Below are 21,738 nucleotides of genomic sequence, written 5' to 3' on the forward strand. Positions count from 1 at the left end.
ATCATATTTTTCCATATAAGTGACAGCGTAATTTAATAAATATAAAGAACGCAATTTATCTTTGTTATTCGCCCAGAACTCCAAGCATACATTTGAGGGAAATGTCTCTAAGATCCAGAGTAAGTATTGAAAATTATTTGCTTTTTTTTCTTCACCGTGTTCGATGCATGCCCCATTAATGTCATCGTCATTATTATGATCGTCGTCCGCATTGCGATCGGTTAACAAAGCTTCCAAGAGAGCTGAAAGAAAGGCCTTGTGTTGAGCTTTAAAATTCTCAGCCAATTTGACAACTTTACACCACTCATAGCATAAAGAGTAGAGATGTAAATGCAATAAGCGCTCAAGTATCGTATTCGGAGTTTTTAAGCCAAAATCATAGGCTTGAGGCCATGTTTCAAATTGCATTACTTCCGATACTTTTGCATAGATTGTTATATCCGCTAAGGTAACCTCTAACTGACCGCATAGAATGGGCGGTATTTTCAATCTGGCATTACGATGTTGTAAAGTTGTTTCGATTAACTCCTTCGCCAGACGTGTTGTAGAAATTTTTGTAAAATTATCCTGTATAAGTTGAGCTCGCAATTCAATATCCGAAACTTTCGTGGCGAGATAAATATTTTTCGGATCTTCTGCGATTAGTTGGAGAACTAAATCATCTAAACGTTTCGATTTTTTTATTTTTATTTCTGAAAATTAATCGGAAGTATTTACACGCTCAAAGTCAAGTGGATGGAAAAGTTTTGTAATATTTACCTTGTAAACCCATTTCCAATTCCATTAATTCCATTTGTTCTAACTTTGAAATCTTTCCATCTAATAATTTCTTATTGATATGATCTGAACGCAAAGCGGTTATTACTTTATTGCCATCGTAAAGTATTGATAATTTTTCAATTTCTGATAAATTCAAAAATCGTTTTAAAACTTCCGAATTTGTGAAATGATCAGCAGTTGGATGATTAATCGCCTTTAATAGGCGCGACAACAAAGTGTTATGATGACTGATATAATTGTAAATAGTTTCCAATTTTTGTGATGATGGTAAAGAACGTTTGGATTCGATTCGGTTTCGATCTATAATTTCGGGGCAAATATTTAAAGCAATAATATGAACTAAATTGAGATTTAAAGCGAAAACATTATTCTCAATTTCCAATGGTGTCAGATTACAAACAAATATCAAATCCCCGATAATATCACAAGGATCAATTTTTAATAAATCATCTATTCGATGCTCGTTACCCGGATACCGTAACTTGACTAAGCGATTAAGATGATTCATGTAGACACTGAAGCGCTGATGGTAATTAAATTTCGTATTTAATTTCTGAAATTGAGGAGTTAAAGACTTCAACTCATCGATTTGTTGCAATTGTTCACTTTGTTTATGGAAGACTTCCTTGAAAATTTCTTCACGTTCCAATTCCTTCGCAACTAAATGAGGCCTTAATGAATAGGTATTATTCGATAAGAGATCTTTTAAATTTTTATCTGGCAACAGACGCAAACAATCACAAAGATTTTCCAATAATTTCAGTGGACCGAATTGTGACGATTCGTTTAAGGCATCTTCGAGGAAGTGACTTGTAACTGTTTGTTGACGCTTTATTATCATTAAAACGCTAGTGGTTATATCACGATTCAAGGGTAAAGTTAATACCAAATCACAGATTGTAATGGCATTTAAGTTTGCTACGTCAAATTGTTGCAAAAACCGATATTGTAGGTTATGTTTATGCTTGTTTAACAATTGCTTAATATAATCGGGCTGTTGTATGCGTTGCACCTGAGCAAATTGATCAATAATACTTATGATCTTTGATACTTCAAAACCTTTAGCTGCAACACTTCGAATTTGCTCTACCGTTGTTGGTTCAGCCATGTTTTCCAAATGTTTTTCAGTTTCTTGATAACTCTCGTATATGGTGAGTAATTTTTGCCTAATTTGTTGTTGTTGCTCAAAGTGATTAATATCAATATTTAGAGAAGTAGTTTGCAAGTTGAAATTCTAAACCCAAAAAAAAAAAAAAACAAAAAATGATTACAATGTAAGCGAACAAGGAAAAGGATATCTTGAGTAACTTTAGCTAACTCTATCTGATCATTATAGTTTCTTAACATTTTTTTAGAAAATTTATCGTCAGTCATTGGTTAAGTTATTAGTTATTAAGTTATTACTTAGGAATTTTTTCGTTTTTGAGGTTATGTTTGAGTTTATGTTTAAGGTTATGTATATGCTTGGATGTTTCACTTTTCCAAAGTTCATTATTTAAGCGACATTTACAAAAACTTCTAAACTTTTTTCATCGAGGTTGCAGATAGGGGCTTAATCTACGCTAATGCTAAATTACTTTCTGATAACTCTTGTTCCATTCCAGACATTTTACTCTGCTCCCGTGACTACACATGAAAGCAAATAACTATAACAATATTGGGTTTGCATCCAGAGGTTTTGAGTGATTTAAATCTGTTGGGAATCATTTTGGGGACTTGTTTCACAGTTTTAATCCAAAATTCTATACGAATTGTAAGGATCAAGTGAGAAGAAATTAGAATAGTATTGTGAGTGCGCGCAAAAGTCTCGGTAGTAGTCTTAATTTATCGCGAATGGTACTCTTTGGAATCATTTTGTTACAAAGAACTTTAGTTTACTTTTTCCCAAACTACGAAATATATACAACTCCCGCACACAAATTGAAATGACTTTAATTAGCAGAATGGAGGAATCTGGGAAACTATCACACAAATTGTGCACGACTCATTTTTTTTCCCTCAAAAATTGGAAGTACGAAACACAGACCATGTTCAAATTGGAAGTCGAACATTCGAATTTCCAAGTACCAAAAATTTAAATTAATAGCATAGGGCTGTTGTTCTCCATCTTGAACATCCTTTAAGATAGCGAAAGTCTTTCGCCAACTCCCTGACATGTCCCGCCGTCGAGATCCATCCTGTGGTCACAAAAATTCGAGCGAAAATATGAAAACGTCGTCCAACTTGTCGATAGAGATATCTACGAGATGGCGGTTAAACGTGACATTCGAGTAAATGTATCTGTTTACCGGGATGATTGTGGAAGGAGTGCGATTTGCCATAAAGTTGTCAATAATTGGGGTAAATAGCAAACGCAGTTGAATCGTGTCGACGATAGAAGGATAGACCGCGACAAATTATTAGAATAAAAAAATTGGATAAGAAATGACGACATAACCACAAAAATAAATAAAACTAGTAACAAAATTATATTCGATAATAGAATCGCTTCTACGATCTCTCAACTTTCCTACCCGGTAGTGTCGACGTATGGCTAAAATGAATATACACGCAAGTGAATACAAAACTAAGAAGCAAGTCTCTGAGAGAAGTTGTTTCAATATTCTCTCTTTTTGTTTTTTATACCCTACATCACTTGTTATCCAATGATATACTAAGTTTTCGCAGATGTATATAGCACCCAGAACGACTTGAGATAGGCTCACCTTTTATTACACCTAGCTTGCAGTCCGTCCATCCGTCCATCGAATCAATTTTTCGGTCACTATAGCACCTTATTTTGAAAATTCGATATATGAATAATTGCAGGATGGTGTAGCGTATTTAACAGTGGGCCTGCTCCACTATAGCGTTTCAGCTTGTTTCTTAGTTTAGCAAGTTTATCCGCAATTAGGAAAATCGTATCGGAATATTTGCGATTTAGAAAACTGAAACAAATTTTTAGCATCAACCCACTGCAACAATATGCTAGTAAACCGATTATGTCCCATGAAGAGGTTTTATTTTTTACTTATAAAAATTTTTAATTTCCCCAAACATACAAATGTTAAGGCAATAAGCTACCGGCTTCAAATTGTCAACAATTCAACTAATGATCACAACTTGTTTCAACTTCTTCTTTCTCTTTTAAGATCTACAATGGCTTGCTTCTAAGTTTGCCACATTTACTAAACTTGATTTGTGCAAATGTCATATGGGATGAGCCTAAGATAATGCATTATCATCTACGTGAGACTTATCCATTAATGGATAGTAATAACACTGTCACTACTACTATGGACTAATGAACAAGGAAGAGAATGAGTTAATGGGACGAAATGATCTAACGTAACGAAATGGAGAAATGAATTTATTTATTTCAATTATTTTATAGCTTCTTTATGAACTCTTAAACGATTTACTATATTTATTTATTTATATTTCGGAAGAGCTGTTTGTTAATCTTTGCTTTTGCATATTATACCTGACTTGAATATGTTTTAAAATTTAAATACTTACTTCAATTATTCGTTTAGCTTCGTTGAAATTTTTCAAAGACATAGCTGTTATAACCAGTTGTTCCGGTGTCCCTAATATCTTAGGAATAATGCTACGTTCCATTATTAGATAAACGTTGGACTTGGCTGCTGACTTAAATTTCTCATCATCATTAGTTAACAAAGTATTGACCAATGTTTTAGCTCGAGCTCGACATTGCTTTAATGTAAGGGCATCTTCGGTATGAGAATTAATCGTGCCGCTAAAGGTAGCACGACGATACTTTTTATGGGCCTTACGTCTCGATACTCTACTAAAGTAATGCGACTGACAGTTCTCAACGTTCTGATTGTCTCCATCATCTTCATCGCTAGTGTTTTTTTCCATTGCAATCTTATGCGGTTTTATTAATTGAAAGATTTTTTCCTCTCTCAACTGCAATACGCCCAGTTTTGCTTTGTTTGCATTATTTAAATCTTGTTGTAGATTCTCTACAATATCATATTTCCACAAAATGTTATTGATATAATCTAAAATATTCTGGAAACGTTTTTGCAAATCCTTGGGAGCCATTTTATAAAAGTCGCTATGAAGTTTTTTGGTAATAAATGATTTAAGAAAATTGAAAATTTGATGTAAAACTATACCACGACACAAAAAATTCCCACTTGTTGGCTTAGACATTGATTTTAGAGCGCGTTTATACGGTTTATCAATATGTTCATCATCGCCATCCGTATAAGATGTATCGGAACTTTTTTGATTCCTTCTTTGTATCGTAATTGATTCCGTATTCATCACGTCATAGCGTAAAAATACCATTTGAGATATATCTTCTAGCAATTGGCAAAGACTTTCCAAATCTTTTTGCTGTCTTAAGAAGACTGTTAATAATTGCACTTTTCTGGTAAATAGATCTTTTTCATTGGTGGCAGTGTCAGTTATTAGATCGTAAATTATTGTTAAACAGTAGTAATAATTGAAGACATTTAATTCTTTATCTAACAAAGAATTATTTTCTCTTTCATAGGCCCTTACTAAAAAATTCTTTAATTCGCCATAAGATCCTTTTAAACGCCATTTTACAATCATTTCCAAGATACTATTCGTTTCCAATACATTTCGAATTTGCATACAATCTCGACATTCAGCTTGCCTTTGTATATAGTTGCATATATTTAGAAGAATTTCGAATTTTTTGAAAAAATATTTATACACAGGTTGATAATCTTCTGGTAATTTACTCAAATCCATTTCTTCGATTAATGGCATAAGATTGATTATTTCGGCTAATTCTTGATTATAATTTGAAAATTTATCTATTAATCGTAAAATCAAAAATTGAAAGCGCAACTCATTCGATAAAGGTCTAAATTCATTCAAATTCTTGATGATTAATGTAATGAAATGTGTTTTCTTTTCCATAGCTTGATATAAAATGTATTCAGCTGAGGGCAAAGGTTCTTGATAATATTGCCATATTGAGTCTTTAAGAAGTTTCACGATATAAGAGATTAAATTTTCATCTTTATGACTTAATAAACTTAGATAAAATTCGCTTTTCCTCGAAGCTTCCAATAAAATACATTTTAAATTGTTTTCACAATTCTCTGTCATATCTTCATATATTTCGGACGGTGATTCTATTAAATATATGAAAAATTTATCTAAACATTTCTTGGCCAAGAGGTCTTCTAATAGTTGTTCCAAAGCTTGAAGTAGTACAGACTTTATCTGCTCTTTGTGGGTTGACCAATTCAATAAAAGCAATTTTATTACCGGATAAGGGTTTTCTTTTAAAATATCTATTAGCAATTTTTGACACTTTATCACAGCCGAATCATTTGAGGTCAAACGCTGTAGATAATTCTGCAAAAAACATATTTAAAAAAGAAAAACGTTTTGTTTTTGTTGTTTTAATAAAGACATTTTATAAATACTTTTACCTGTACGGCTTCTCTATCTTTAGACGTTAGTAAAAGTAAATAATTTTCCACCATTTTTTCCGAAATGTTGTTTTTTAATTAAAAAAGAAAAATCTCATATCACAGTTTCAAACTAATCTTTTGTTATAACGAAGAACAAAGCATTAAAACTCCGCTCGTATCACTAGTCTTACTGATTCACCAGCAACAAAGATAAGATTATATTTTACCCTCGGTTTAAATTTCATTTGCACTTTTTGTTTTTCATAATGTGTGCACGTTGCGCCTTAAACTTTCCGCATTTTAAAGATAATTTAATTTTTCCGCTTCATTCTCAACTCAAAGCCAAGCCAATGTTGTAATTAACAATACGTACTTTCTGATAAATAATAAATGGACTATTTTGTTGTTATTAGAAGTTTTTTAAAGAAATCAGCTGCTGATTTGTTTATCATTTCTAAATACTTGTTGTTTGTCTCAAATCAGCTATTAAATAGAGTTGCCAAGTCCAACTAATTCATTGTAGAAGGATTAAGACTTAAATACTGCATCAAACACAACATAAGTATTAAATATTTTATATTTTTACTTTTTTTTTTAGATTACAAATAGTACTTACTTGAATTAAATGTAATAAAAAAGTTTAAAAATCCTAGCAAACAACTGCCAGTTTAATATTATTAAATAAATACATTTGTCAATATTTGCAAATTACAAATTTTCAAGTTAATGGCGTTTTTGCCAATTAAAAAATAGTTACCAAGATTTTGCAAAAAATTCATCCTCTTTGAAAATCCTTCTTTTAAATAGTTGAATTGATTTTGTTTAATTATACTCTAACGTTTTACGGCCTGGCAATGCCGCAGCGCGAGAAATACAGCTGATTGAAGTTTTTGCAAACTTAATTAAGAATTTTTGTGTTTCCCAAGACCGGGATCAAACCAAAATAAAAAATCTAGAAAGTAAACACGAAAATGCATCAAGCTTATCAGATACATTCCATATTAAAACAAGGTGTACATATAGAGTCCATAGCGGGTTATGGTAAGCTGGAAAAATGAAGACAATGAAAAATGTTACAATTAACTAGAATTTCTACATATACTAAATCAAAAGACAACAATGTCATTTTGGGCACTCGTAGTGGGCAGCTGATTATGTATTCCGTGGATAAAAATGGCGCTGTGGACATGCTAATGTTTAATAAGAACTTTAGTAAGAAGGCCATTACTCAAATGGAAGTAATAGCCGAAGAGAATTTACTCTTCGTCCTAACAGATGCGATGATACATGTTTGTGATATAAGCCGCAAGGAAAACAATTTCACGTTTATACATAATTCACAATTTACAAAAGGTTGCAGTTTATTTACAAAGGATGTTAAGGTAGTAATGCAACTTCACTAGTATTAACGAAATATTGATGAAATCGAGATTTACAGACCACGAAGACGACCACCGGAGAAACAGCTACAGGTAAAATAGTTCAAATAATTTCAATTTTTTGACCATAATATAAATATTAAATATCCTACTAATATAGTGCAAAATCAATATTTAACAAATATCAATTTATTCATATATATTTTACTTCGACAATTCTCAAAGTTTATGACCAGTTTGACCGTTTGGAGCGTTGACGACCTTAAAACGGTGAACCGTTCTCATTCTCATCGCAAGTTTTTTCTGTTTTCAATGAATTTAAATTGTCTCAAAATTAGCAGAAACCAGGGTGCAGGTCTCTCAAAATAAGCAAAATCAACCAGTGTGTGTGTGAAAATGACCAAAAAGCAATCGTACACTTGTCTGAAAATGAACAAATACATATATTTTTTAATGAAAGTGAACAAAAATTCTGAAAAATTCGAGCTCAAAATTTTTATCTTGTTTTTACTCAAAACACTTGTAGCATAATTCTCTGTTCAAATCAAATTCATTAATAACATTTTACACAAAATGATTTTCCTTTTGAAAAAAACAACTAAATATTTCGCTAAAATGGTAAATATATATATTGCGGGCATTTTCAAGAAAAATAGACGTAAACAACTAATTTAAAATGCGTATATAAAATGATTAAAAAAAAATCAGTAGTAAGCAAATTTTTTTTACTTTATTTTTATAAAATATAATAATAATTTTATAAAAAAAAAGAAAAATTTAAAATTTCGAAAATTTTTGAGATTTTTTGAATTTGCTGAAAAATAAATTCATTTAAACTGACTTCAAATAAAACAGAATTTGTTGAGTTGCTCTCTTGCTGGGATTGTTTAATAAAATTATGTTTTCCTCTTACCTGAACGACCGTAAAATAAATAAAGAGCGCGTCACCACTTTTTAATAATTGCTACATGAACAATAAAAACCTAAACGTTTCTTAATTTTTTTAATCGGCTTTTTCTCTCAAAGCAGAGTAGATTTTATTCTCACAAATTTCAAAAACGCCTTTCATAAGAACACTTAGCAAAGTAATTTTGAATAATTAAAAAAAAGACTTTTTAAATATAGGAAAAAAATACATTGAATAAGTAAATTACTTTGTATTTTCTTAATATTTAATAACTGTAATAGTTTTAGAGTATATTTTTAATTTCTAATCATAATAATTCAAATAAGTCAATCTTACATTAGTCTTAACTTCTTAACTGCTTTTTTTCAATCATCATATCAATATTTGAAAGTTCCATACGTTTGAAAAATATATAGCGACGATAATATATCTAGTCTACGTTATTTGCGGATATTATCGCCCATCAAGTTATATAAATTGAAGATTTTAAATTGCCATTTAATGAATATTATTAAAAAGGATCAATAAGCATAACGAAGCTATGCTTCGAAAGTATTTAAACTTTGGTATGAATTTTCCATGAGAATATAGTTACACATTATCGCTCCGACAATCTCTCACTTAATAATGCTTTAGAATCTGTAAAGATCCAAAGGACTAATAGATAGATTTAGAAGCCATTTGATGGCTAAAATACAATCTTGTCTACTAGTTTTGAATAAAATGCCTATTTTCTCAAAGTCACTGTTATATTAAGATTATTATTCCATGATCATGAAAGAAGATTAATTGTTCTATAAGAGGGGGAGAACTGTCTTGAAGACCTAGTAATGTTCAAGTAGACATTTTTAAAAAAAGTAAAATACTTTATATATGAAGCTTTAAATTAATTGCAGTTATTCGAGTTTGCTGCGCAATTAAAAGGCGTTTGCAATTCTTCTATTGGAAATTAAACCTCTTGGCCTCACCTGATTTCAGTATTGACTTGAAAGATATACCAAAAGCTTTGTGCTGGGTAGATGATTTAATATGCGTGGGGTATAAAGATGAATATGTTATATATAACGTGAGTAAATTTCATATTCGTTACGTATAAATCTATACTGACATATATATATATATATATTTCCATTTGTTTTGTAGATCAAATATAACAAGACAGAAAAACATGATCTTATTGTGACCTCTTCTTCTTACAATATTGATCCTTGCATGTGTTTACTAAAGAATAACATGTTAGGTGTATCCAAGGATGAATTCCTAGTAGCCATTGATCCTAATGAATATTTGATTAAAAAGGATGATAAATCTAAAGTTCAAGGTTCTGTAGACGTTGCGGCAACAGATACGAAAACCACTTTAAAACCTATGGCGTGGTCAAGTCCTTTATTAGCTTTGGTATGGGATGCCCCTTTTGTGGTGGGTCGTGTAACTAATGGCCTGGAGATACGGTATTTGGAAAGTAATGGTATTAGTAAGGATACTTTAGTGCAAAGCATACCTGAATTAAATAAGACAAAACATTTGGTACGCTCTGCTCCTGGCACCATATTTGCGGCCGCCTTATCCGAATTATGGTGCATCAGATTAGTGGATATTTCCATACAAAGGCATCAACTATTACAGCAAAAGAAATTTGGTTTGGCGATCGAATTAACGGTAAGATTGAAATTTAATTGATTTAAATCAGTAATTAAAAGCAACATAAAAGCTAATCGTAAAAATGATATGCATATGGTACTTTCAAATATTGCTTAGGAGCATAAGAATACCGAAAATTAAGTTGGAAGCCTAATGAGAAGAAATCGAAGCTATACTGAGCCAATTGTAACTTTTTGTCTTAATAAATTCCAAAATATCCATCTGTTCGCCTTCTTAACACAGAGAGGTTCATGTAATGTCTCTAATGTAAACCGAATGTGAACCGACCGTTTTTCGCAAATTTTGATTTCTAAAAGGCTGAGATCGAATAAGAAAAAAAACAATAGTTGATACCGAAATTTAAGCCACTTACCCCAAACTAGACTTTTGCGTATGCAAATCGCAGTTTATTAAAGTTAAAGAAAGATAGAAAATGGGGGCAAGCAGCAGTGTTTTCATTTTCTTCGCAGGCATTCAAGATACTATAAGCCTGGCAAGCTAAATGCATTGAAAAATTATTTTCCAACCTTTTTATGTTCAAAAAGCAATTCTAACTTAATCATCAAATTTCTCAAAATATCTTGTCAAACTGAGCAATCAGGTAAATTCCTTGGCAAATTTTTCTTCTGGATGAATCCAATGAAATAAGAAAATGGAGAGGACGTCATATACTGGCTATCCCATTTAGACATTAATTTCATTTTATTCTTTAAATTCTTTTAATTTTTTTACATATCATATCTATATCGTTATATTGTTCCCCTTAGGGACAATAATTTCTGTTATTCTTCTCATCTTACATATAAATATATTTTTCTTCTTTTTGAATTACATATATAATTCACAATTTATTCGAAATGAGAAAAATAACAGAAGTTGTTGTCCCTAACGGGGACAATTTACGTGTACATATATATAATCGGTGGTATAAAAGTTCCACGCGGTTTTTTTGTTTGCCTTATTTTAAGCTTTTTTTTGTAGGCTGCTCTTTTGAGCATGAATAATTCCAAAATGTCATGTGTTTAGTGTTCAGCGCCGCCGCTATTTCCTGACAGCTTGTGTGCCGGTCTTGCTTCATCAGTTGCAAAATTTCATCGACTTTTTCAATGACGGGCCGACCAAAGGGAGCTGCATTTTTGACATCGAAATTTCCGTAACGGAATCAAGCAAAGCATTCCTGAGTACTATGTTCACTCAAAGCGTTCTCACCATACATCTCGCAAATTTTTCGGCATGTTTTTGCAGCGCTTTTCCCTTTGTTATAGTAAATCGGATAGCGTATTTCTTCGGACATATCACTCATTTTCAACTCAAGGTGAAATAGCACCTTTCAAGCGCATGTTCGTTTGGGGTAATTAGGTAAGTGTTGCCCAACATATATAGGCATCAACACTGTCCAGAGGCAAGAAACGCGAAAGACTTTTTGTTTCATCCATTATAGATGTGTATGTATATATGATCTGTATGCATATGTATCGGTCGGGCAAGCATGCGTACTTTCGCAAGCGCCAAAACGTCATCTTTCAATAAAGAAGTTGTCATAGATTTGGGCAATGTGCGAAAGCAATAGCAACCATGAACGCAGAGTTTTGCAGTCATACAGCCCTGACTTCCGAATCTTCGAGAATTGCTGATATTAAATGAATCGATGCTTATTACGAACGAATGTTTAATATAATTGAACAAAATCCGATTGGATTTTGAAGCACCAAGTATTTGAATACTTGAGTGCAATCTAACAATAAGTTTTAGGCTGATAATGATTCTAGAAATTATTTACTTATTTATTTTTCTTTTTTTTTTAAATATTTAAATTTATTCGCAAGTGTAAATCCATAGACCAATGTCCATAGTTACATTAGTATGAATCATACAGATGAAAAGAGCTAAAGACTACTTAAATGATCATCATATTTTTGGAGCAAAAAATGTTAAGACAATAACTAACCTTCCATTTTCTATAATGTTTTTAGCATATTTCTGAGGAACCGGATGCTCTTAAATCTGATATAATCCGACAAATACATATGCGCTATGCGAAAGAATTATTTGCACTTAAGCAATTTTCATCAGCCATGACTGAGTTCGCTAAAGCGTCAGCGGATCCGTATGATGTTATACGTTTATTTCCCAATTTACTTCACGATCAGGCCAAGCCGACAACGAAGGATAGTTTTGACGCTACTGTACCCACGTTTCCTATGCCTCAGTTAGAAGATAAAGATTTGGAAAATGCAATTTTAGCTTTAATTGAATTTTTGGCTTTGGCCCGTCAAAAAGAAGTCGTCAAACTGCGTGATACGAAAAGTAGCTCGAAATCGCTGCTATCCATCATCGATACCACTCTTCTTAAGTGTTATTTGCAAACAAATGATTCATTGATTGCACCCCTCTTGCGGTTAAATCAATGTCATTTGGAAGAATCGGAGAAAACTTTAAAGAAACATGATAAAATGTCCGAATTGATTATATTGTATCAAACAAACGGTAAACATCGCAAGGCATTGGAGTTATTGCAAGCTCAAGCGATTAAAGAGGGCTCCAGCTTATACGGCCACGAACGTACGATACGTTATCTGCAACAATTAGGCTCCTCCCATTTGCAATTAATTTTAGAATTTTCCGATTGGGTTTTGAAGGCCGATCCCGAGCAAGGCCTACGCATATATACGGAAGATTTTATTGAAGTGGAAAATTTACCGCGAGCAAGTGTTCTAGATTTTCTACTAACACGTCATAAACTATTGGTTATACCGTATCTGGAGCATGTGATTAATGTTTGGCACGATAATAATACATTTTTACATAACGTTCTAATCAAACAATATCTTGAAAAAGTGCAACAATTAATGAAAGAATTAGATAAAGAAGAAGACGAAGAAAAGTGTGAGCATAAAACTGAGAAAATGGAAACTTTGAATAAATACCGTACGAAATTATATAATCTATTAAAAATATCGTATAACTATTCACCCGATGTAGTATTAAAGGATTTCCCCACAAATACGATGCTGGAAGAGCGAGCTCTAATATTGGGCCGCTTAAAGAAACATGAAAAAGTTTTAGCCATCTATATACAAATATTGGGTAATGTGAAAAAGGCGGCAGAATATTGTGAAACGCACTACGACGAGGATCAAGATATTTTCTTTATATTATTGAAAACAATTTTAAGTCCGCTTAATCAACCGCCCTATGAAGGTATACAGTTGCATAAAGATTTCTTAAAACCAAATCATGACGTAGTTGTGGATCTATTGAATAAATATGCAATCAGGATTGATCCTTGTAAGATATGGCCAGTAAGTTTTACATTTTTTAACATTTTACATTCAACTATATATATATATATATATATATATTGACTTTAGTTTTTACCGAAAGATATGCCATTGCATCGCTTACAAAATTATTTGGATACAGTGCTACGTACACAAATGGCGGAGAGTCATCATTTGGAGATGAAGAAGGCTTTACTGACCGCGGAAATATCACGTGTGGAGGGATTGATACGTGATCAGCAGAATATTAGTTTCGAAATCAATGAATTCAGTGTATGTCCCGAGTGTAGAAAGCGTTTCACTAATCAAAGCGTTTTTGTACGCTATCCGAACGGTGATGTGGTCCATCTGTCTTGCCATGATAAGCGAGTAATGGCCTCCAATTTATTTGGTAATTAATAATGGAAAGTTTGCGTTTTTCAAATTTTTTTTTTTTTTTTTAAATAAAATAATTTGAAAAATTAATAAAAAAAAAAAAAAAGGCGAAACTAATTTTTGTTTTCCTTGAAGATGAGCAGGGTATAGAGATGCCCGCCTTTGACAAAGCGGTAGATTACGTTTCGTATGCAAATCGTACCGAATTTTTAGATAAACTCACGCTTGGGACCCTTTCAATAAAATATGTTATCATCTTGCGCATAGTGGGAGTGATATTTCGCTTTAAAATCGCTATCAATACTTAAGAATAAAGCATATACATGGATTGGATTGAAACACTTCGGGTCATTGTAATCAATGTGCTTAATTCCCGATTCAGCAGAACACTTTGCTAATTATGCTAAGCATTTCATGGATATTTCGTCGATATGTATTATACATATTAATTTTTCCTACCGTTCTTTCGCCGGGCGGCTACACTTTGAATACGATAATCCCCGCAAGAACCTTTAAACACTATAATATCATTATTAACAAATTGGGCGAAACGTATTGTGACCTAGAATGTCTATTGCGTGTATCAGTCTTACGATTTTTATGAATGCCGCCACCTTCATTGGGTCGGAGCACGATACCGTGTTTGTGTTTGATTCTGCAGATGGCCTCACACTCGCAAAGAATGTAAGGGGACGTTTCGCTCGTGTCTTGGTAGAATCTGCAGGAATCGGTATCGAATATACCAATGTTTTTCAGATGGTACCTGAGGGAATCATGATCCGTGTAGAAGCCGGCAATTAAACATAGTTCGCTAGTTCCTAGTTCCAGTAGTAGAATTTTATGCATCATACTGGAAGATTTTATGAATTTTTTTGCCAGCCATTGTCCTACACATTGCTTCCAAGGGCAATCCAATTAATTCTACGAACCTCCTGTTGGTTAGACAGTCAGCCCTTTCGTTGCGCTCAACATTCGAACGGCCAGGCATTAAACACTGTAATAACATTCTCTTCGAATCTGCAAAATTATTTCAACTTTGTATTGACTTTGACCTAGCGCCTCTATGAGTCAGTCTGTTCGGGCGGTCAATTCTACGGATTTGTCTTATTCGGCTCTTCTGCATGTATTTTACCTGCGCAATGATCACGGATTTTATAACAGACCTAGAGATGTTAATGGCCTGACGGTTCAGCAGAAACTGGGAAACGGATGTCCCATCTTCTTCTCCCCTAAGCCTTCACTCGATCGAATAGGCATTGCCAATCGGAGATTTAGCCGCATTCATAATATGTTAGCTGACTTATCTCGGACTGGAATTCCCAGCCCATACCTATGGTTTACATCTAGTAGGCAATTCTAGCCTTCCGCCTTTACTATATATATATATATATATATATATATATATATATATATTATCTACAATCTGAATATACACGTAACATTTCTTATTGGCTTAAAATCCATTACAGCTCAACAATTCCTACGCAAAGACAAACAAACATGATGAATGCAATCCAAGATATTTATTATTAAAATTAAATTTCCATCGCATTGTTCATGTCAATCCCTTGTCGCGAAACAAATACTTCAGACCACCAGCTTGAATTGACAATGGTTGATTGATGCCTTCTCTGCTGTGTATTTGCCCAGAGTTCATTAAGGAGTGAACAGTTGCGCTGCATGCAAAATTGTTGCGTTCTGTTTGCTTTTCGTCTTTCTGCGATGCTCTCTCGCCACTGTTCGCGGCAACGAACGCCCATCGACCCAACAGAATGCTCCAATAGCTTCTTCATTTCTTTATTTTATTGTTTAATATATCAAAAAAAAAAAATTTTTTTTGTATATTGAGGTTGCTTGGTTTTATTTTCTTAAATTTCAAAATCAAAGCCGTTACAAAATTACAAAGTAGTAACAAAGCATTAATTTTTATACCCACAGCCGAATGATGAGGGGTGTATAATCATTTTGTGAAAACGTTTGCAACGCCTAGACGAAAGTTTCGGACGTCTTACAAAGAATGTTTATTCTTGATTAATGTCCGTCTGTCCGTCTGTTGTCCACATTCTCCTAGCCGCAACGATAAAGCTATTGACTTCAAATTTGATAGAAACATTGGAAATTCTTGCACGCAGGTTGGTATTGAAAATGGGCCAAATCGGACGAAGTACAAGCCCACAAACTGAGAACACCTCTGTTTTCCAAACGGAAAAATAATTAGTTTTTTACTAATTATTCGTAAACCAAAGAAGATAAATTTACACAAATTTGAACATATATTCTATGAGCGATGCTCTAGTATTTGTACAAATGCGGGTCAAGCCTGTGTACATTGTATGTCAAGACTTAATTTTTTGCACAAAATACCTTTATAAGCAAGCCTTAAAAACCTCATAAACTATATAAATTCTTGACCAGCTGCAAATTCAGAATGCCCCTAAACATGTCCGTCTGCCCAATTATGTAGTATCGGTGACAAACATTCCCTCGTTCCCAAGAATGAAAATATCACTTAGAAATTTGCAAAAGAATTTAAAGAGGACTCAAACCGCTCAAAGGACACGCCCACACCCTCCTCTACGTTTATACAACAAAAACTGTGAAGCCCTTTGCTTTCCGTGTTTTTTGCTTGTTACTCATAAAGTAAAACACACACAGAGCCGATAGCCTCTGTTGCTAGTGCTCAATGTCTTTTTTTAGTCTAAGAATTCATTTCATTAGTCTAAAATTAAACTAATAATAATAATAATAATAAAAACACGCACACCATATAAATTTGCACTTTTACTCTGAAAATAAAACAGTCGGACGCGCCCATTTCATATTTTAGAGTAGGGAAACTTGCTTCTGTACCTTATTCGTATAAAAGATTCGGTCAAAACCGAATTCAATTTTTTTACTTGTTAAGATATCATCGCATACATACGTGACTATGAAATAAATGCCAAGTTTAGTCGATACAGAAATTTCAGTTTTGTGAAAAATGTGAACAAATTCACACTGAAATTTTATTCTTCCGAAGGTAGAGAGAGGATTTTCGGGAAGAACCCTGTTTCGAAAATTCCTCTAAATCGTTAAAACCTCTTGGTCACTGCCCTAAGTATAAATCAAACTGTTCTAATATCACGTATAAGTTCTATCAAATAATTGCAGACTATCGAACATCAGAAGAATCGCCGTAAAAGATAGTAAAAGAAGATCAAAATGTTCCTTTCAACCGTAATAGAAGGAAGGGAGTAAGCTGAAGACGAAAGACCTCGAAATGAAAGAAACTTGCGGATTCTTATACTGGAACCATAACGGAAATTTGAAGAGAAGGGACCGACATCAGTCGTGAAGGAAGGGAGGGGCTATATTGCTCACAGAAGCAACACGTATAAAGTTGAAGAAAATGTGCGCGTGTATGAGTGCCAGGTAGAATGCCATTAAGTACGGTAGCATACATGGGAGCGCTTATCGCGGACCTCAAATGAAAGCAGCTGACTTAGCAATCGTGTGCGCTTCAAGTTTTAAGACCGAAGGATACTGGAGAAGTTTTCAGCGCAGTTTCGAGGGATATTGTGCTGCTTATGTCCCAATAAGGCCTAACTGGCGATATATAAATATTGCTATGAATTTTTCAACATTTGTAGCGAAATTCTGTTTTGTAAACCTTTGGCATAAATTTCAAAGGGAACGTGCTTGATGGTACTTAGAAGAGCTACAATGTAGCGATATCTGGTTTGTGGACACTATGTATTATATGTTGTAGTTTGGAGGCTCACAGATAGTAAGTGATCATCGCCTGAGGGCGATGCTGAAAAGCCGAGTATGGGTTTGCGAAAGCAAAGTCTGAAAGGAACCTGCAATCGACGAATGCATTCCCGACGGTCAAATTAAAATATTTATCGTTGATAAATATTGCATTTTACGAAAATTTTACTGTCATTGACTCCTAAATATACTTTTCTGTTGTAATTTAAATTAATAAAACAAAAAATATTAAATAAAAAAATGGATGAAGGGAGATATAAAAGGAGTGTTATGTAAATAATTAGTTTGCTTCTGTTGTAATTTTTTAAAATTAAATTCGCTATATATACTCGTGTGCCTACTTTATAGCCCATTCTATAGAATAGTATATTCTATAGTTTTATGAACTGTATTTCTTGCCCAGATGCAACTCAGTGGAAGGCTTGCATATGTTACTGCATTTTTATACCCATCAAAAAGTATATATATTCTTGATCAGCATCAAATTCAAAATCGATTTAAGCATTTCCGTCTGTCAGTTTGTCCTTCTATCCGGCTGTCTGTCTGTGTAATGCCTGTTGTAAACAGTTTCCTTGCCGGAAAAATGAAGCCATCAACTTCAGGTTTGGTACGAAAATTGGAAATTCTTGCACGCAGGTTGGTATTGAAAATGAGCCAAATCGGACGAAGTACAAGCTCACAGCGCCATGTAAACTAAGAAAATCTTTGTTTTCCAAAGGGAGAAAAATTGGCCTGAGGCAAATGGGGCAAATTGATCGGGCTTACATAATATTATAATTGAATTTTATTTTTTTCCCTTTTTTTGAGTTTATGTACTAGCTATAGCGAGCGGTCGGTCGGTGAAGGCATAAAACTTATCGATTGGGCACACACTCACTGACCAGCGGCAACCGCCTCCCTCTTTCTCTCCCTTTACTCTTTTCTTTCTGCAAGTCATCGCATTACACGAGTAGGAGGCATAACCGATTGATCATAGTAAACAAATTAAAAATTGATGATAATAAGCATATTGAAAAAAATTATAATCGCACACAATCATTATAATGATTAAAAACGAAGCTGAGACTAATGGCGATATTTGAAAGGCTTATAAGCTAACATGTTTCATATTTTTTTATTTTATTTCGACGCCACGATTGGCGCAAAGAAAAAGTAATGCCTGGAATAACATCGAAGCTTACCAGCCAGCCATTTCTTCGCTAGAGAGTTTAAGCTGATTAAAAGCATATTGTTCTCGTAAGGAGAAAGTGTTGCTTGAGAGGCTGTAACTTGCTGACACATCCTTGACAATCGATCTAACTAGGGATTCTTATAAGTAATCTTTCAATAAGATCAAATAGATATTCATACAAAAAGTATTAAATTTTGTTTCTGTAGATAATGTTTTGTTTTCATTCCATTGCAGCACCTTTATTCTCGGTTTTATTTACTTATTTTAATAATTAAGAGTGAAGGAAGGTTATAGCGCACAAGACTTTTATTCCATTTATTGCAATTATTTTAAATACTCTAAATTCTGCCTCTTGATTGAAATGCTTCTTCCAAAGTGTTGACAAATAAAAAAAAAAGCTATTATGTTTCTTCTCAAAAAGTGAGAATTGCAGGGATGTATGTTAGCGCCAACAATCAGCTGATATGAAGTTTTCAGTGAAGTAACCAGAACCTAAACGAATGCTCGCCAGCCAGGAGATAAAAGAAAAAAAATTAAATAATGAACGGTTTGTTTGTAAACCAAAACGCACTTTAATATAAAGCAATTTAACATTTTCTCTTTTTCAGTTAGAAATCACTGATATTGTTATTGAATTATTAGAAGTTCTTTTAAACCAGATACTTTACTTAAGAGATGTTTATCCTACTCAAATATTTAAAAAGCGACGTATCTACAATACACCAGTTTACGTATCTATTTATCCACCATTAAACTCCTACTTACATAATGTCTTAAAAAGCGCCCGCGAATTCTTAAAAAACAAAGAATTACGTTGTTTGGAAGCGAAGCTATACAAGGAAGATTCGGAAGAATACGAAGTTTATCGTTTCATGATAGCTAATACTATCGCTTTTAATAAAGAGAAACAAGACGAGTTTCTTATAGATTTTGAAGAGCAGATGCGTGCTTCTTTATACTTAATGGCAGAAAGATTAAAGCATTTACCAAAATTACCAAATGATGCGAGATTTAAAGTTTTATTGCAAACTACCCAGACGGCTTTTGTCAAATTCAGTCAAAACCCCCATCATCAGGTGATTTTTAAAATTAATTGATATAAATTCTTATTTATATCCGAATATATATATATTTTATTCTCAGGATTTCCCATGGCTTTGTGCAAATTGTGTTGATAAACCGACTTCAAAACAAAAAGAAATTTCCTTATTGCCTTTAACATCTATAAATTCTCTGAATATAAGTCTTATGGCCGATATTGTCCGCTAGAAATTGCCGCTCAGAGTTTATTTTATTTAGTTTAAAATAAAATTCCATTTACATGAAATTTAAAGCAAGCCTTGTCTTTTCAAATCTTCATAGGTTTTACGGTTAACCACATTACCCTGCGAATCTTCAAATTCTTCTTCTTGATCGGCTATCCAACGTTCAGATTGCTTTTGTGATTTCAGCTTCTCCCACAAAGTAATGGCATCTTCAATTTGTGTAACATTTGCGAAATGCGCGGTATTTGGTATACCCAAACAGCGCATGCCGTGAGCATGACGCCACTCAGCAAAATGTCTTTGAAATGCTTTGGGTCCTTTATATGTAAAGTTACCACAAATCTCGCAATTATAGCTTATATTCAGACCATGCAATTTATATAACCAATATGGTATGGGTTTGCCATCCCAGCCCAAAGGCAAATTTTTCGGGTTATATGGCACGTCATCAGCATCCGGATCGTCATCGTTATCTGTATCACTCGCTTCCACATCGCTGTCATCACGTTCTCCTCCCGTACGAGCCTGCTTACGTTGAACGTTTTCTTTGGTGGCACTGCGTTGTTCGGACACCAGTTCAGCATATTTATAGAGATAAGCTTCTTGTTGGGCAATTTCTTTGTGCCGCTCGTTTTCGCGTGATTGCACATTAGAGCTTTTAACCGGCTTTTTCGCCATCAACGAAGGATCCAAAGTAGTTTTACCCTTCGTGGAAAATAAACGTTGGGCTCTTTCTTCTAAAGTGCCACCACATTTCAAACCCAAAGCCATAAGGGCAGATTTAAGACGATCCAAACCTAAGGAAGCCAATTCTTCCCAACTGGAGAAGGCCGATAGATCTAAATGAGCACCTGTGTTAGCCAAAGCTGATTCAGTTTCCTTGGACGCCCAACCAGGAAAAGTGCCCTGCAACCATTGCTTTTGAAATTCCAGCTCAACTTTTAAGACCTCGTTTTCCAGATCCAATAGTGGTTGAATGCGAACTATAAAATTGTGCAAGTACCCATTTAAAGTTTCCAAATATTTTTTATAATCCTTGTTTTTACGTTCCTTCGATACATCAAAAACATGATCGAAAGTCATCAGATACGTGATGTAGTCTACTTTCTCCACGCCTCTTAAATTCAAATACATATCATAGCATTCATTTAAATCCAAATATCTTCCGCCACCCTCTTCATCCGTAAACTCTACTAATGCAGACATTTCTTCTGTATTATTATAGGCCTTAACTAAATCATCAAATTCCACCGATAAGGGAATACTAACTTCGCTCGGATGCCTTTTGTAAAATTCTTTAATTTGTTTTAAACGATTATAAAACTCATTAAACTCATTTGGACCGGATAAAGCTTGGATTTCTGCCTTTCGTTCATTATCTTTATCTTCGCACAATTCTTTCAATTTAACCGTAGAATTATGATGTAATTCCAGTAAATACTTTAGTCTATGCTCCGAATAAATGCGTTCTTTTTCTCCAGATTTTTTACTGGCGTATTCATCTACCATTAGTTTAATTAAACGTTCACGTTCCTCATGGTAGCGACGTTGCTGTTCCAGCAAAGTTTCCATGTTGTAACTAGATATGTGTAAATGTAATTTAACTAAATTTATTTTCACAAAACTTCCTTTCTTTAAAAAAAATTAAGAAACTTTTGCTTAATTTACAAAGGAAAACAACGCGTGTGTTCAGTTAAAGCTATCAAATGCCGTTATTGTATACCAGCATTCGCCAATCGTGAACACATCGCGAACCGTTTAAAGCGTTTGTAGAACTTTACTAA

At 33.6% G+C, this 21,738-nt stretch overlaps 4 protein-coding genes across 4 annotated transcripts in view; 2 read left to right on the forward strand and 2 right to left on the reverse strand.

Annotated features, from left to right (window-relative positions):
• The window catches only part of LOC119639229 (zinc finger FYVE domain-containing protein 26 homolog), a 13,899-nt gene extending 7,457 nt beyond the window's left edge, over positions 1–6,442 (reverse strand). The window contains exons 1-4 of the mRNA XM_038036511.1: positions 6,204–6,442; positions 4,279–6,126; positions 760–2,014; positions 1–692 (exon numbers count right to left, since the gene is read on the reverse strand). The exon at positions 1–692 is cut by the window's left edge and continues 1,119 nt beyond it. Of these exons, the coding sequence (XP_037892439.1) occupies positions 1–692; positions 760–2,014; positions 4,279–6,126; positions 6,204–6,257 (3,849 nt within the window). The 5' untranslated portion in view covers positions 6,258–6,442. The remainder of the gene's footprint in view (positions 693–759; positions 2,015–4,278; positions 6,127–6,203) is intronic.
• A 670-nt stretch (positions 6,443–7,112) lies between these two features.
• On the forward strand, positions 7,113–13,824 carry LOC119639555 (vam6/Vps39-like protein). Its single transcript, XM_038036999.1, has 7 exons — positions 7,113–7,226; positions 7,299–7,567; positions 7,624–7,657; positions 9,368–9,537; positions 9,615–10,130; positions 12,086–13,414; positions 13,484–13,824. Exons 1-7 carry the CDS (start codon positions 7,157–7,159, stop codon positions 13,790–13,792), a joined length of 2,697 nt encoding a protein of 898 aa, XP_037892927.1. The 5' UTR covers positions 7,113–7,156; the 3' UTR covers positions 13,793–13,824.
• Positions 13,825–19,229: 5,405 nt separating this feature from the next.
• Positions 19,230–19,965, forward strand: LOC119639230 (mitotic spindle assembly checkpoint protein MAD2B). Its single transcript, XM_038036512.1, has 3 exons — positions 19,230–19,244; positions 19,298–19,765; positions 19,833–19,965. Exons 1-3 carry the CDS (start codon positions 19,230–19,232, stop codon positions 19,956–19,958), a joined length of 609 nt encoding a protein of 202 aa, XP_037892440.1. The 3' UTR covers positions 19,959–19,965.
• Positions 19,930–21,632, reverse strand: LOC119639197 (splicing factor 3A subunit 3). The gene has a single exon (XM_038036467.1). The coding sequence runs from the start codon at positions 21,524–21,526 to the stop codon at positions 20,018–20,020; it is 1,509 nt and encodes a 502-aa protein (XP_037892395.1). The 5' UTR covers positions 21,527–21,632; the 3' UTR covers positions 19,930–20,017.
• Between the last annotated feature and the right edge of the window lie 106 nt (positions 21,633–21,738).

Source organism: Glossina fuscipes, unplaced genomic scaffold, assembly GCF_014805625.2.
Source record: "Glossina fuscipes isolate IAEA_lab_2018 unplaced genomic scaffold, Yale_Gfus_2 112, whole genome shotgun sequence".
Lineage (NCBI taxonomy): Eukaryota > Metazoa > Arthropoda > Insecta > Diptera > Glossinidae > Glossina > Glossina fuscipes.